This window comes from Cryptomeria japonica, chromosome 7, assembly GCF_030272615.1.
Source record: "Cryptomeria japonica chromosome 7, Sugi_1.0, whole genome shotgun sequence".
NCBI classification, from domain to species: Eukaryota; Viridiplantae; Streptophyta; class Pinopsida; order Cupressales; family Cupressaceae; genus Cryptomeria; species Cryptomeria japonica.
The window spans coordinates 466,191,206-466,208,732 of NC_081411.1; the positions used below are offsets into that span (position 1 = coordinate 466,191,206).

At 37.0% G+C, this 17,527-nt stretch overlaps 1 protein-coding gene across 2 annotated transcripts in view; it reads left to right on the forward strand.

Annotated features, from left to right (window-relative positions):
* The window catches only part of LOC131065722 (uncharacterized), an 89,302-nt gene that overhangs the window by 37,624 nt on the left and 34,151 nt on the right, over positions 1–17,527 (forward strand). For both annotated transcript variants that reach the window (XM_058000330.2, XM_058000328.2), the window contains exon 2: positions 14,567–14,672. In XM_058000330.2, coding sequence (XP_057856313.1) covers positions 14,567–14,672 — 106 coding nt within the window. The remainder of the gene's footprint in view (positions 1–14,566; positions 14,673–17,527) is intronic.

Sequence of the window (17,527 nt, forward strand, 5' to 3'; positions counted from 1 at the left end):
TAGATGAACAAACTTGGGTAGATTTTGAAATGGGGGACTATAAGGATAGGATCTTGTGTGATATCCTTCCTATGGATGCTTGTCACCTATTGTTAGGTCGCCCTTGGCAGTATGATGTTAAAGCACAACATGATGGTGAGAAAAATGTGTATGTCATTACCAAGAATGGTAGACAATTTAAGATGGATCCTTTACCGGATCAAGGGGAAGAGAAGATTGTTAGTCCACATGTCATGTTGCTTAGTGGAAAGGAGTTTTTGGAAGTCCTCAAACAAGAAGAAACCCAAGGCTATGCTTTAGTTTTACACCCAAAAGATGAGTCCAAGCAAGGAAATAGTGAGAAAGGAGAGATTCCTAGGGAAGTGCAAGCCATGTTGGATAGATATAAGGGAGTTTTGGCCAAAGACATGCCTGATAACATGGCTCCCATCAGAGAAATCAGTCATCAAATTGATCTAATCCCTGGAGTGACCTTGCCTTATAAAGCTGCCTACAAGATGACTCCTAGTTAGAATGAGGAGATACCAAGACAAGTGCAAGACCTTTTGGATAAGGGGTTGATTAGGAAGAGTTTGAGCCCATGTGCTGTACCCACTGTGTTGGCACCAAAAAAGGATGGAACATGGAGGATGTGCACTGATTGTAGAGCCATCAACGGGATCACAATTAGGTACTGGTTTCCTATGCCTAGGATTGAAGACCTAATGGACTATCTTGGAGGGTCATGCTACTTTTCAAAGATTGATTTGAAGTCAGGTTATCATCATATCAGAATTAGACTTGGTGATGAGTGGAAGACAACCTTTAAAACCAATGAGGGCTTATATGAGTGGATGGTGATGCCATTTGGCCTCACAAATGCACCTAGTACCTTTATGCGCCTCATGAATGAGGTATTGGCAGAATTAATTGGAAAATTTGTTATTGTTTATCTTGATGACGTCTTGGTGTTTAGCAGGTCCAAGGAAGAGCATTTGAAGCATTTGCATCAGGTTTTGAGGAAGCTTCACGAGGAGAAATTGGTAATCAATCTAGAGAAGTGTGAATTCTTGAAAATTGAGTTGGTGTATCTAGGCTTTGTAGTTTCAAATGGATGTTTGAAAATGGATCTTTCTAAAGTTGATGCTATTGTAAATTGGCCTACACCTAGGACAGTAGGTGATGTTAGGAGCTTTCATGGATTGGCTACTTTTCACAGAATGTTCATCAAGGGCTTTAGTTATATTTGTCCTCCCATCCTTAACACTATAAAAGGAGGAATCAAATGCAGGTTTGAATGGACAGAGCAAGCAACTCAAAGCTTTGAGATTTTGAAGAGGAAGGTAGCAGAACTCCCCACCTTGAGACTCCCTAGTTTTGATCAACTTTTTACAGTTGAATGTGATGCAAGCAAGCAGGCAATAGGTGCAGTCCTTAGTCAAGAAGGAAATCCGGTGGCATTGTTTTCAGAGAAGTTGAATTGGCTAAACAGAGGTATTCAACCTATGATTTGGAGCTTTATGCCATGGTGCAAGCACTCAAAAAGTGGCGCCATTACCTTCTTCCAAAGGAGTTTATTGTTTATACTGTTAACCATGCATTGAGTTTTCTTAATGGGCAAGAGAAGTTGAACCAAAGGCACATCAAGTGGGTTGAACAACTCCAACCTTACACTGTTACTATCAAGCACAAGAAGGGTGTGACTAATAAGGTTGCAGATGCTTTGAGCAGGAGAACCCTCATTGTTCAAGAAATTCAGTTGCAAAGTGTTGGTGTTGAATCTCTCAAGGCCATGTACAAGGAGGATCATGATTTCAAGGATGCATATGATGTATGTACTAAGTTTGCTGACACTTTTCATGTTGAGTTTTCTGATTTTATGTTGCAGGATGGATTGCTCTTCAAGGGGCATCAATTATGCATTCCTCAATGTTCTATGAGGGAGAATATCATTAGAGAGAAACACAATGGCAGTCTTGGAGGTCATTTTGGTTTGGACAAAACCTTAGAGTAGGTATCAAGGTTTTATTTTTGGCCCAAGATGCAGGCAGAGGTAAGAAGATTTGTGGAGCATTGTCCTATTTGTCAGAGGGCAAAAGGTGTTTCAACCAATGCTGGTTTGTATCAGCCTTTACCGATTCCTACTAGGCCTTGGGAAAGCCTTAGTATGGATTTTGTACTTGGATTGCCCAAAACTCCTAGGGGGTTTGATAGTGTATTTGTAATTGTTGATAGGTCCAGCAAGATGGCTCATTTTGTGCCATGTAAATACACAAATGATGCATCTCATATTGCAGGTCTGTTTTTCAAAGAAGTTGTAAGGATACATGGATTACCTCTCAATATTGTCACTGATAGAGACTCCAAGTTTGTTGGTCATTTTTGGAGGACTCTTTGGAAGAAATTAGGTACCAATCTGTCATTTTCATCAGCATACCACCCTCAGTCTGATGGACAAACTGAGGTGGTTAATAGATCCCTTTGCAATCTCCTTAGATGCCTTACCAAGCAGCATGGACAAAGTTGGGATTTAGTGATTTGACAAGCTGAATATGCATACAATGATTCAGTCAATAGGAGCACAGGGAGAAGTCCATTTGAGGTTGTGTATGGCCTACATCCCAGAGGGATACTTGAACTCAGAGATCTTTGAGGCATGGACAAAAGGAGTGCCCAAGGAGAAGATTTTGCTATCACCATGAAGGAGATTCATGAACAAGTTAAGGCTTCACTTCAACAAAGTATTGATAAATAGAAACTCAGAGCAGATGTTAAGAGGAGAGATGTTTAGTTCAAAGTAGGGCATTTGGTGATGGCTTACCTAAGGAAAGAAAGGTTACCCAAAGGCCAACCTTCTAAACTGCTCATGAAGAAGATAGGTCCCCTCCGGGTGGTTCATAAGTTTGGCAACAATGCATATGAAGTTGAACTTCCAGCAGACTTGGGAATATCTCCCATCTTCAATGTATTTGATTTGACAGCCTTCAAAGGATCCTTGACAGATGCAGCACCTGATTCATCATTTGAGGAAGAGGATGTAGAATGGATGAAGGATCTACCACCTAGCAAGCCATTGGAATTGGAGTGCATTCTTGACTCCAAGGTGATCAAACAAACAAGGAAAGGTGTGTACAAAGACTATTTGGTCAAATGGAAGGGGCTTCCTGAGTCTGAAGCTACTTGGATGAGTGAAAGTGATATCCTCAAGCATGGAACCACAATCAACCAATTGGCAACTCAAGGGACTTGAGTTTTCTTGTCCAGGGGAGTTTGGTGCAGGGGCACTAGGACATGTGTCTACTTCATTTTGACATGTGTCTACATCATTTTGATTCATGGTTATGTTAGGAATAGAATGTGCAATGTGTGTGTTTGAAGGCCTATTGATTAGGCCTAGGCAGTGTAATAAGCCTTAAGGCCCAAGGTGCGTCAACTTGGTCAAAGGCCTTGTATGGGCATTTTATATGTATTTTTGGTGTTTAGGGGTCTGCAACATGTGGTAGGTTCATTCTTGACCTTTGGTGTGAAGGCAAGACCGAATTGTAGGAAGTTGACAAAAGTTGCAAAGTTGCATTATTGTCTTAAGCAACTTTTCTTGCAAGATTTTGAAATGTGGTCATTCCAACGGTTAGTTGGTTGATTGTATGTGTTGGAGGTAGTTGGAGGAGTTCCTTGGTGTGATATAAGCCTAGAGGAACGATGCCTACTGATTAGAGAGATGATATTGAATAAATTTCTTGTCTTCAAGCAAACGGTTATTGTATTTTCCTGCATTTTTCTTGAATTTTCTGTTCTTGCATAATTCCTTGTGAATGGTGGGCATGAATTAAACATTTGACAAGTTTTAACAGAGGTTCACCATCCATTTGGAGTTGATCTGAGGTCTTGAAGCCTTCGGGTTTGGAAGAAAGTGAATTTTCTATCCCACTGGCCTGACAAAACCCTCAAAACCAGGGTTTGGATGCAAACAGTGACACAAATCAACATCTCTCTATGGGATCGATCTGAAACCTGGGAGGATGTTGATTTGACATGTATACTAGATGTTCATGGTGGTTTTGGAGACAGGAAATGTCATTTGTCTTTCCTAAGATGATGCTCTTGGCTTGACATCGCTCATGTGGCAAGCCTGTGCAGTAGGAAAAGAGGGTAGGAACCTTGAACAGCAGATTGAAGGATGGTCAAACTTGGCATGAGAAGGACCCTTGAATAAGTGCAGACCCTTGGCAAGTGTTGTCTTTTCATTCCTTTGTGACTGGTGAAGCTTTTGAGAGCTTAAACCCCAATACCGGCTAGAAGAGGCTAAATAGTCAGTAGGGTTTGACTATCCGTACTCAAAACCGAGATACAAAAGTTTGGAATCTTGTAGTATGCCCAAAAGGGTACTCGAATATCAAATTTATTCAAGGGGTTGTTCAGGTAGGTTGTGAGACAAATCTAAGGGGTCAAGATCAGTGCAAATGCCATGTAATACATGTGTAAACACTCATATAGGTTAGATTCCACCTTTTGTGTAAAGATCCTGATTGCTTGGGGTTTGAGGTTGTTAGGTGTCCTTGGTTGAAGGGTTGGACCTTAGGGTTAGGAGACTCCTTGTCAGTTGTGAGTTCTCCTGAGTGAAGAGATCCTTGGGAAGGATCTAGGGCAAGCTCTAGAAACCTTGAGAAGGTTAAAGACATTGGTCCTTTGGATGGTACCAACTGGAGACCCTTTTGAGTAAAAACCAAGAAAGTGACATAACATCCCAAACCCTCTGCATCACTGACCAAGACTTAAAAGATTATATATATGTTTAAATCAGTTCAAGTTGGTCGACCCTCATAATGGTAGCACTTCAATACTTAATGAAGCAAACATAATTAATAAAGAAAACATGCAGTGGTCGATCTCCTTCATGAGATTAATGCTGGTTGACAAACTAATAGAGTTTGTGAGATTAAATGAAGGGACACCTCCCTTTGTGGTCACCTCTTTTGAGAGGAATAATAACACCATCTTGAAGTGTATAAAAAGGGAGAAATAGAAAAGGGGAATATCAGGGGGAACAAGGCAGATTTATAAGTTAATTCAAGGCAGTCTTACCAGAAGATCTGAGCAGAAATATATGAAAAGAAAGTTGATGAGGAAAATATGAATACGAACACTCTAGAGCAGACATAAAGCAGATTTAGAGGAGAGGTGTATGAGGGAAATCGAATCAGGAAAAAGAAGATCAGAAAACAATATCTAATCTGCAATCATTGAATAAGAACAGAAGTCAGCATTCTTAAAAGTCTGCAATAACTTGTATGTTACAAGTGTTTTGGTATGCAATGTGATAATATATTGAATACATAACTTGATACATTTTGTATAAGCCATAATGTGAAATGCTATTCCTTAGTCATTAAACTACTTGCTCCCCAACATGCAATGATGTAGAGGAGAGTAAGGAGATACAAGGGGGGAGAGCACATATGGCATTCTATTCTAAGTAGGCCACCCCATGATGGATGGCTGACGTGCTTGCCACATGTGGGCCAAGGGGGTATTGCATTCCGCCCTTGGGCTTAGATAGGAGGATTTTCAAGTGCTCTATTTCTGTTTCCTCTCCAACCTCTATATGTTTGATTGTTGGAGAAGTCACAATCATAGGTGGGTGAATAAGGTGACACGAATTTGGAGGGCAGAGATGATTTCCACCACTAGGAAGGTCACCCCATGTTGGATCGTTGACATGCCTGCCACATGTGGGCCAATGTATCTGCCCTTGGGCTTAGCGTGAGGGTTGCTTTGGGCACCCTATTGTGCTCCCTTTATTCAACCCTTATTATGGTTGAACTTTAAAATGTAACGTCCCCTTCCTAATTTGCTCTAAAATCACAATTGCAACAAATTAGGGTCAGGGTTACATCTTACCGAATAAATATTTCTTCAATAATGCGACTTTGAATTTGAATCTTGCAACCACAACATGAAAGACACACACACACACACACACATATATATAAAGTTAATCATTAAGGTTAGTCAAGCCATATTATATTCATATAGTATAAACACATTGGGAAAAGAGACATGATGGGTTTGCTCGAAGCCATTTCTACACCAATCCTAAGAGTGGATGTCTACCATAGCCCTCTTACTTGGTGGCTTGTACCTGCTTTCCCCAACCATGTCTCATATCCCTACCTTCAATTGCCATCTTGTGGAGTTGGGCGGAGGTCGTAAGGGGTTACTTGACTCATAAGTGCCCTCTCTGTCCTAGGCCGCAATGGTCCCTTTAGGATGGCCTACTTACGAGCCTGCTCACCACCCTTCTCTTACACCTCTGGCCCTTCCTCTCGCACGGTGGATTTCAGACAGTATGCATATCTGTTCCCTAACATAGAGGCATACACTTAAGCATAAATCTCACATATAAAGATGCATACATATACACCTATAGAATATACAAATATGATCTGAGTATTAATTATACCAAGATGTTGAATGTACAGTTAGATTGCAATCCCTCAACTGCTATTGATTGATGGACTGTTCTGATATCAACTGCTGGTGTTCGATGCTATGCTGGAAGTGCAATCTGTTTTTTTGGGATTGGAATGCTTATTGCTTGCTTATCTTGGTAATCTTATTCTTATATTTCTGCAGAAGTATTTGGGAATGATGGATGATGGATGATGGTGTTTGATATTGATATTTTCTGAAGGCGTATCTCACTGATTGCTGATGATACTGGAATCTGAAGATGTGTTTTCTGATTGCTGATGATGTTCAATCTGCAGAATGGCCTTAACAATTGGATGTTATTCGTGATTGCTTGGTCTTCCTAGACTACTGGTTAATATATTCATATCTGAGTCTGAAGATTCTCCTGGAATCGTTTTCTTATGATTGTACTTCTCTCTTTGGTGTATGTACTATCTTCTTTTAATTCTCAACACACCCCCTACTTTCACATTTCTTATTCTTCTTTTAAATGCTGTTGCCACTACTTGAAATGAGACATCCTTTTGAATGGATGCGTTTTTATTAACCACCTTAACTCTTTAGTTGTTATCTTTCCTTAAGTGCTGCCCTTTCATAAGCTAATTGCTGCCCATCATAATGAATTATATCTTTAATTGCCATTTTCTTTACTTTAATCGCTGCCTTACATTAATTGCCACTCTTTCTTTCCTTTATGAATGCTAATCATTGGCTCTTTAGGAATATTAGTTGCTTCTCTCCATTCTTTAGTCACTGGGTATACAACACATAATCTTTTGTCCTCCTTGATTTCAGATAAAAATGCTTATTCTCCATCATTTGATGCTTTTTTCGTAAGGTTGGCTCTCCTTATTTTAATCCTCAAAATGGACACAACTCTTCTTTAAATGATACGTTCCTTATTTTTGATAAGTCTTTTCTCTTCAACCGAACCCCTTGGATGAATTGCTGTCTTTGCTGGATATTCGGAAATGTTTAATTATTAACAAGCATTGCGATCTGGATTAGATCTCTTTTACCTGATCGTCTACAAAATTAAGTAATTGCTGCTTATTTTGTTCCTATCTTCTAACGTTGAGTCTACATATCCCCATAGATACTCAAGCACTTATAGTTTGTGGTTTGTTTTTGATTTGGGGTCATGAAAAAAAATGAACTATAGATGTTACATGATTTGTCTAAATGGATATATGTTTGATCTTATGAATTATATTTCCAATATTGTCTAACATGATTGCAGGACCTAAACCAGGATTTATTTTGCTTGAAACATATTTTAATTGGTAAAGTTATAACTCTAACTATATTACATTTCTTATTTTAATGGAACTTGTGATTCTAGGGCAATCCCAAAAAGGTGACATTACAGTTGGTATTAGAGCATTGATCTTGCTAGCTTGCAAGGAAAATGATAAACTCAGTTTAAAAATAATACTTCAAACTTCAAAGTTTATAATGATCATATGAAATGATAGTGTTATATGTGTTTAAAATGTCAGTCACACCACATTTATAATAGCTACTGACATACTTTCTAAGAATCGATTGTATTCTGTCTCTTATATTCCAAAGTAACAAGGAAGAGAGCCAAACGATTCATGACATGGCAGTATTTTTCCCTATTGAAGAGGACATTGATCTCTAGGTTGAATAGGGAGTGTATGAAGTAATGCAAAGAGAGTAAAGTGTTGTTTACAAATTTGTTGAGATAGTGGCAGCGAGTGTGCAGAGAAGTATGGGAAGTGTTACCTTATGAATAACCAGGAAAACTATGAGACATGAATACACCTCACATATCAAGGAATGGTGGGTAGTTTCAAAATATAGTGACAACCTTATGAAGGTACATATGAATAACATATAATAAGCCTGAGATCCACCATAAATGGCATTGGCAGAACAGTAGCAAATCTATAGAGGAGGTTGTTGATTATAACCATATCGTGTTTCATGGTATAGAAACAAGAGTAGTTTGACATACATATCTACATCCCAAGTAAAATTCAGAAATGTCAAATAATAGAAGTTTGTAAAGGTTCATTCACAAGGTTTTTGGTTACTCAAAAACACTGCTTATCTTTATGATACTAATCCATCTTTGGGCTTCCGTTATTTTGATTTAAACAAATTGACATCAATTTTAAACTTTCTGTAATTAAGAATATACTGTCACAATGAAAAACTGTGGTTATTATTCCATAATCCTTCTAGACTCGGTGAAGCCAAACTATTAGGAAAAACTCAAGATGAGTTAATAAGGAGCTTTTGGTGCTGAGGAGCACATTTAGTAGTTGCTGCACCCTTATTTCTTTAAGATTTGGAAACAATTTATCCAACCAATAAGAACTGATCTCAGCAGTAAAACTTGAATATGTCAACTTGAAATCTCACCTTAGAACCCCTAAGGTTCCTCTGACAAATGAAAGGAAAACATCTTCATAGAACATTACATGGATGTGTGTCATGCTTCTAATCCTCATCTTAATATGTGGAAGACTCTTAAATTTCAAACTGGGCTAATCCCTGAATTGGTTACAACTCACATTCGTATTAAAGGTAAAAACGTATATATCAGGCTCACACAGCAGAAAATGAGGTATGGATTAGACTCCCAAAAAGGTTAGAAGTTGCATACATCAATTTAATGTTTCCATCTTTGATCTAGAAAGATAACAAACAATAAGCAATTCGTGATCAAGGGTGGCAGCCTTGATAGCATTTTTGTGATGTCCCCATCTTTAAACCAATTATACTCAAGCAGTCAAGTATTTTCGCGATTAAGGAACACCAATAGCTAATATAAGTTAGTAAGTAGTAGCTATACGCATATGTTAGTAGAAGAATAAGATATTGGAAAACTGTGAAGTATTATAAATAAGATGGTTTTCCTAGTTACTTTAGGAGGAATAAGGGTCGGTTCCAGTTGATGATCACCTTCGAGAAGGATGATGAACATTATGTCAAATATATATCTTCATTATCATCAAGCACTCCATGTTGTAAGGATCAACCATTGAAAAGGGCAGTCAGCATAACATCTACAAGTTAGCCATCAAGCAATCATCCCTAAATGAAGAAAAGTAAGCATATCAAAGAACTATCATGGATGACAATATCAAATGGCAATCTGCATTGCTTATCATTACAAGGAATGGACCAAGAAGTCACAAAGACGTTGGAACACAAGTTTCAGTAGTCATTACACATCAATACCATGAAAGGAAGTAATGAATTAACCGATTACTATGAAGGCATGATTGGCATGAGATGGAAATCAATGAGTAAAGAATTAGTAAAGGAGAACGATAGCTCACACAAAGACCAAGGGTCAAGCTATAAGTCAATCAAAGATCATCGATCATAACTGTATCCAACAAAGGTCAACAATATGATATGCAGATTGATGGAGTAATGATAAGCATTGGCAAGTAGGGAGACTAATGAATAATAAAGACAAGATGTAATATATTAGTGTATAGCTATCATACAAGAACACTGATTAGCAATATTGACCAAGGTGAGAATAATAGACGATACTTGTTATGAGGAAGCATGATAATAATCGGCCACGAAATTATGATTGGTTGCTAACAGCCAATACAAATCAAAGACAGTATGAATCGACAATCAATGACCATAATGGAGCAACCATAATATGATCAGTATGAAGGAATAACGATCATGTTTAAGGGAGAAGTCGACTAACCACAATTAGTTAAGCTTATCCATAAGGAGGATATTATCATCGATGTCTGAAGACTAATTGATTATCAAATGAAAGAATGCAAAACTAATAAAGAAAGGGTGCATAGTTAATGAAGGGATAAGATCCTCATAATGAAGAAATGATGTTGTTACCCAATTTGATCATGTATTATGAAAGGAATGCAGAGACCCGATGATATTATAACTATCATTGATTAAGATCAACTACACATCGGTTATTGTTGTGAAGAGATGCAATCACTTGTGAAGGGACACGAATTAGAGAAAAGGCACGACTTTCAAGATGCAACCATTTGGTGTTGATAGATACATAAGGAGATTGAGATCGATCACTCAAAGGATCATTGGAATTTGTTTTGTTTATTATTGTATCCTATTTGGATCTGTGCATTTAAGCAATTGCCTTCTTTGGCATAATCAGTTGCAAAAGCATACAAAGAGATCAGAGACAGCATCTTTGTTGCAAGCATATAAGTACAGAGCAGGAACAACGTCCATCCATATCGCTGGAGCACAATGATCAAGATCAGACACAACTACATATTGAGCCATAGCCTCTCCTTCAATCATCTTATGGTATAATAAGAACAAATAAGGTACTGTGAACTTAAGACTAAAAGATTACATCAGACACAGCAACTCAATTACTATGAGCAATTATAGGACAAGATCATAACATATCTCCCATCTTCAAATTAGAGAAAGCTATCAAGGCAAGCTTTACCTTCTGAATTATTCTTAGAATTTTGAGTTAAATATTATAATGAAAAGTCTTCAGATTTGATAAAATTATATTTATAAATGTATTACAATTCTCATCTTAAGTTGGAATTGTTGTCTCGGGACTTAATTAAGGTAAATCCCAAAGAGGGTGGGTGGGGGGGGGGGGGGTGGAAATTACAGTGGTATCAAAGCATAATCCTGCCATCCTGTGGGATAAACTATGTTCTCGCCATACAACTTAGGTTAACTATTCAACCCCTCTAAATCAAAGATCAAACAAAAGTTTCAGGTCTGATCTCAGCCATTGCAACAGGAACAAAGGAATCGGCAAGTCATTTTTATCACTGGTATGCTGTATCATTTCACTGCTATTTGCATTTACAGTATATGGGAGATTCTATTGGGAACACTATCATGTACCTGATTTAATCTGCATTACATTTAAGATATGACAAACTCATAGACATTAGACTCAACAAATAAATTAGTTTAACAATAGTTCTCAGAGTATTGCCTGATTTAGGTTGTCATTTCCAGATCTGTGTGGTGTGAACCAGATCTGCAACACTGATATTTCCAAGTTCGAACTACCATTTCTAGGTTTGCAAGGGTTTTGAGTGATGGGATTTGTGAAATGATTGATGGTATTTTCATTCATTCCATAGGTGTTTGATTCAATACCGGTTTGTTTTGCAGGTTTGAGGCAAGAAGAGAAACATGAAGATTTGGACTTGAGGCATGAGGATAAGAAGATGTACAAGATGATAAGACAACATCAGGATTTAGCACACTTGCAGGAGGAATGAAGAGGCAACTTGCAAGACAACAATGCAAGGGAGAGGTGAATTTCCCTTTGGCATTGCATAGACACATAAATCTCTGCCACAAACTTCAGGACTTCCTTGCATTCCCACCTTTGAATGCATGCAGAGGTGCCAACCCTGCTAAAAAATGCACAAGTACCTTCAAGTTTTGCTTTGCATTCAACATGTTATGCATGCATACATGAAGTTTCCGCCTTGTTATGCATGGGGTCATGTAATTTCCGCCTTGCATTACAAGGGTAGAGGCAAATCCCGCCATGTAGTGCACAACCACATGATATCTCTGCCATGTAATACATAAACAAGATTAAGGATGAGGACTCAACAATGCAAAGGCAAAACAAGAAGAATATTACTTCATCAACATGAAGGGGATCACAAAAGAATATTTCCAAAAGATGGAGATACATTTTGAGAGGTCCAAGACATGAAAAAGGATAAATGAACAAAGGATTCCCAAAAATGAGAATGAAATGCAAGAATGATTGATCAAGGAAAATGGATAGTTCTAGAAGAGTTAATCAAGATGATGCAATTTGGGAATATGAACTATCACATTAAAGTTTGATGATTTTGAGTATCAAGGGATATCTATGCTGAGGTGGCGACAACTCAGCTTCATTCACCAATCACACGCTTCTAGGTCAAGGCGTCCAAGTTCAATGAACCTGACTCATCAACAACTACACATATGAAGGGCACTAAATTCAATGTACCTACCCTTGTTTCTTATTGGTCCTTCACCTAAAAGGATGTGTAATCAAAGCATTGTAATGATCTCATTGGTCAAAGAAGTGTTAGTTATAACTAACCCTAATTAGGGTTTCATCTTGCAATCTTGGCCATTGATTTCAAATCAATCAGGGCCATTCATTTGTAATTAGGATATCTATAAAAGGCCTAGCCTTCTCATTTGTAAGGGTTAATAGTTAAGAATTAGAGAATAGAATAATTAGTAGTAGAGTAAGAGGAGGAAGCTAGAAATTGTTGCCAAGACTATGGTGGAATGAATACACGATTTTCATTGAAGAATGGTGGATATTTATGTGTTGCTCCAACATTTTGCATGGTTTCTTGTTCTCAAAGTTAACCGAAGTTCATTGGTTATGGTGGATACATGCAACGATATATGATAAATTCCTTGGTTCATACTTTTTGTGGTTTGCTGATTCTAAGCTACAGTGTAAAATTAGTCTGAACCTTATTGTGGCTAAGTTCGATTGTGGATATTTGTTCAAGTTGTGCTAGTATTGGGTATTTGTATGAATATTTGCAATAATGAAAATCATTCACCACCTTAGGAGATTGCATCAGTTTTGTGTAGTTGTTGTTATCATGACAAAGCAAAGCTTGGTTTGAAGGAGTTTTTCTATCAAAGCGTTATTCATTATTATCATTGTTCTTAGGTGTTAGCATAAATTAGTCTCTCTAAACCCTTTTCTTTTTGCCTTACGTTTGAGTTTGAGTTAATGTAGGAAGAAAGGATCACTAAATTGTCACATTAGATGATCAAGTTCCAGCTGCAATTCATAAACTTAAGTCCCTTGTTATACTGGCATATCACATCATTTCAACTTAGTCTATCCATTTGCATGTCAAGACCTGACTAAAGAAATCTTGGGGTAATCTTATTTGATCACATTGTTTAGCACATAAGGTTTCCTTGTTCAAGAGAGGATAAGATACTTAGTATTTTATTTAGAGTTTGATGTATCATATAAAACACATCAACAATACTAAGAGAGACATTAATAAAGGAAATAATAAGGAGGTTCCTTGAACTTGATTTGGATTTAGATGGAGAAGCACCAAATACCAATTTTTCCTCCATTATTTACATTTCTACCTACATTTTGGGATAGTCGCATCTATTGGAGCTTATCAAGATGCATGTAGCTTGTAGCTTTGGTCTTATGATGGCTTAACTTTAAGTTTGTATCCGTCAGCTACACAAGGAGATAGATCATGAATTTGAAAGAATAGTGCATTGACAAGCTTTGATGTTGGGAGCCCAAATGTGAGGTGCATTTTATTTCAGATATCCTCTTTATTACAAAAACCTATGGATGGTATTGTGTTTGCTTAAAGTTTTTCATGCTTTTATGGGACTCTAATAGATCATGAGTATAAGAGTTTTTCTCTCATATGTGAGATGCTACATTATTGACAAGAATTAGAAATCTTCAGGTCTAGATTCTTGAATATTTCCAACTCTAAGTTCATTGCTTCCCACTTCTATGTTGGTTGCTGTAGGCTTTTAAGCTTGGTTACTCTTAGGAGATTGGCCAGTAGTGTAGACTTTAGAGACCTGATGCACCTAACAACACAAATATCGCAACCAACATTCCTAGCTTTGGTTTTTAGGAGAGGTGGACATTGTTCTTGACAATCTTTGTCAGATACTACTTTTCTAGGGCTTTCTTCTTTTATTACACTTGTAGCTCTCTAAATTTTTGTATTCATTTGGTTTCACTTTTGATCATTGTATTCCCTGTGTAACTTGTTTCTGTAGATCTTTTGTATGACTTTCTTATACTTTATTCAGAGATGCATTGGGCACTTGCTTTGCAAACTTTGTATATCATACAATTTGCAGCTCCATTTATTGCTTTTGGCCTTTATTGGTCATTCATATGTAAATTAAATATAAACATATATTTTTGATATATCATCTTATACTTGGTTATCATGATTTTAAACATTTCATTCACTTGAATGGACATCAGTTTATTGCCAACATCACATCTTCATTTTTTCTTTAAACTACTGATATTTTCAATAATTTTAGTGTATATGTCATAATTTTCTGCTATGTAACAATTGTTACTTTATCTTTGTTCCAGAATAAATTGACAAATGAAGAAGAGAATGTTCTGCGAGAATGCAAAGAAAAGGCAGTTAGATTTTTTATGACTGGTGGTTTAGTTGCATTGGGAGTGACATGGGCAGGTATATTGTTGAGATCGGTATTGTTAGACTTTTGTTCCTGAGAAAAGTCAAAATTACATTTGTTTTTTTAATACTAAATTTTTTTTATGTTAAATTTGCTAGGTTTTACATATATATAAGTCTTGGTAAACATGGGTTAAGAATTCCTGGTCTCTGACATTTCGCCACTACTATTGCAAGTGTAGATTTAATTCATCAGCTTACCTGAGGAAAATTTGGCAACAGTAACAGTTATTTCACCAAGATTACTGAGAATTATTATATCTAAAATGGGCATCCATAGATTGCACATGTTACTAACACTATTGGAAGGGAAAAATTCATGATACGTTCTTGTAACCAAAGAGGTTTGCTTTTTTCTGATGATAAAGACTACTCTTTTCTATTGTTTGCTGGGAAACAGCGTGAAATGCACCTTGGATTTCAGGGTTTAGTTTTGCTAGTTGACTGAGGTATTTCTTGCTAACATGGACTGGTAACTGATTGTAATTCCTCTTCTGTAACCTGCAAGAAAAAGGAGAGACATGAGGAAAAGATAGGCAAGCATTAAGTGGCAAGGCAATTATAAAAAAAGACAATCCAAGGGCAACTGGAATGAAATGGTATAAAGAGGAGATGATGAAACAAGAGAATAGCCAACAAATGAACATCAATAGTGATGGTGTGAGAGTGCACCTCCTGTTTGGTGACAGTGGAAATGGATAAATAACTCACCCACTAATCTAGAAGTGATGGATTCCAATAAATAACGAATCTTATCTGTCTTCAAGTGAGGCTTCTTGGAACCCTGATTGCAATGTTCGAGGATGACATACTTTTGATCATTTGTGAGAATACAAAAGCATAATTGCTCTACAGCTTTGTGCTTGATGGCCAAGACAAGCTTTTGCATTAGCCTTTAAAATTTGTCCTCTTTGCTCACTCACATCACCTTGAAGGTCCTATATTGTCACCATCTTGCCATCCACAATGGAAATGATCCCTTATTACCCACATTATGATGTTCCATCATTTGCTTCAAATATGTCCAGTTTGTCTACCACATTAATATAAATACTCATGTGTGTATCATGCTCCACATCGGTTTTTTGAGGAATTTTTGAGGTTGTTACTTGTGGGGCAGGTTTTTGACCAATTTGGCATTCAATGATGTTCATTATATACCATTGTATATCCTTTGGGAATATGTTAGCTTTATCAATTTTATCCTTCTTACTCTTGCTATTGCTATGCTACCACATATAAATAGATGACTTCATGAACTTGATACCTATTGGAAGAGGTATTTTGGGCTTTAAGGAACAAAAATCTAGGTCCATGGTACTGTTGTGACCATTTCACACCGCCCCATCAAAATGGGGACCCCCCTTTTTTGCTCTAGTCCTAGTCTCTTAGTCTAATATCTCCATCTCGCAGGTGAAATGAGTGAGTTTGTAGCGTCTAGATATCATGAGAAGTCAAGTCTATCATGAGTTCAACCTAAGAGTGAGATAGATTGCTAGTTAAGGATACTTCAAGCTAAGTCACCAGGTTCGGCCGAATTTCATCCTTGAAGTTCGGAATTTGCCGAACTTTAAAACATGCAATAAAAATCGTTGAAATTCATTGAAGCTCGATTGGTTAAAAAAGTGATTTTTTTTTTTTCTGTTAATATTTTTTAAATCGTGATTTAGGGTTTCTTTCGGTTTGTTTTTGTTTATAAATGAGAGGCCCGATTTAGAGTTATTTTAAAGTTCTAAAGTCTTTGACTGTTGTTGTACCTTTTTGACAAAAGAACATCTTTGCAATCGTGAAAGCATATGTTTCCTATGGTTCTGTATTTTATAAATATGTCATCTTTTTGTAATGATTTCAAATCTATTTATCAATGTTAAACTATTTAGGCAATTTTTATTTTATAGATATATTACATATATTTATTAAATTTTTTAAAAAATTACATATGGCGAATTTTATACATTTTGAATTTTTTCCTCATCGAACTTCATTCAAATTTCAAAGCTGTTGAACTTCACCTCCCATAGCAAATTTCACTCTTGTTGCCTCAAGTTGAAGGAGAAATCATATCCATGAGGTGAGCTTTGAGGTCTTATAGTATATAGAAACATGAATTAAGGCATGAAATAGTGAGATGCAACTTAAGAATACATTTTCAAATCACTTCAAGTGCTTAAGTTTGAGGGCAAAAATTTCAAGTGCTCCTCTTGAGGAGCAAAATTCACTTCAAAGTTCAAACGCCCTTAGTTGAGAGCTAAGTTGTTCTATGAGCCTTGTTTTGACAAGTTTGAATGGATGGGATGAAGCAAGGTGAGCGAGCAAACACTAAGTGTTGAATTTCAAACCACTTCATGTGCACCCATCTTGGAGCGAACTTCATGTGCAAGGCATCTTGAGTGAACTTCATATGTACCTCTCGTGGAGCGAAAGAGACCAAGCAAGTAGGAGCGAACTTCATGAGCAAGCAAGTTGGAGTGAACTTCATGAGCAAGCAGGTTAGAGCGAACTTCATGTGAAAGGGTTTAGGAGAGAACTTCATTTGAACATCAATAGGAGCGAACTTCATGAGAACCTTGTTGAGAGCAAAATTCTTTATGTTTCAATGCACTTTCAAAGATTAATCACACTACTTTGGCGCCAAAACAAAATTTGAATTTGAATGAAAAGGTGTAAGTCGGCCAGCATTAAAAAAGATAATAACAAATTTTCTTTGCTAAATCAGGCCGGCCTTCATAGGAAAAGACACAACCTTTTGCCTTGAGTGCCTATTTAAGAAGGATAGAATCATTCATTTAAACATCAAATCAAAACAATTACTCTCTCTAAGCAGCGAATATCATCAATAATTAGCAAATTTC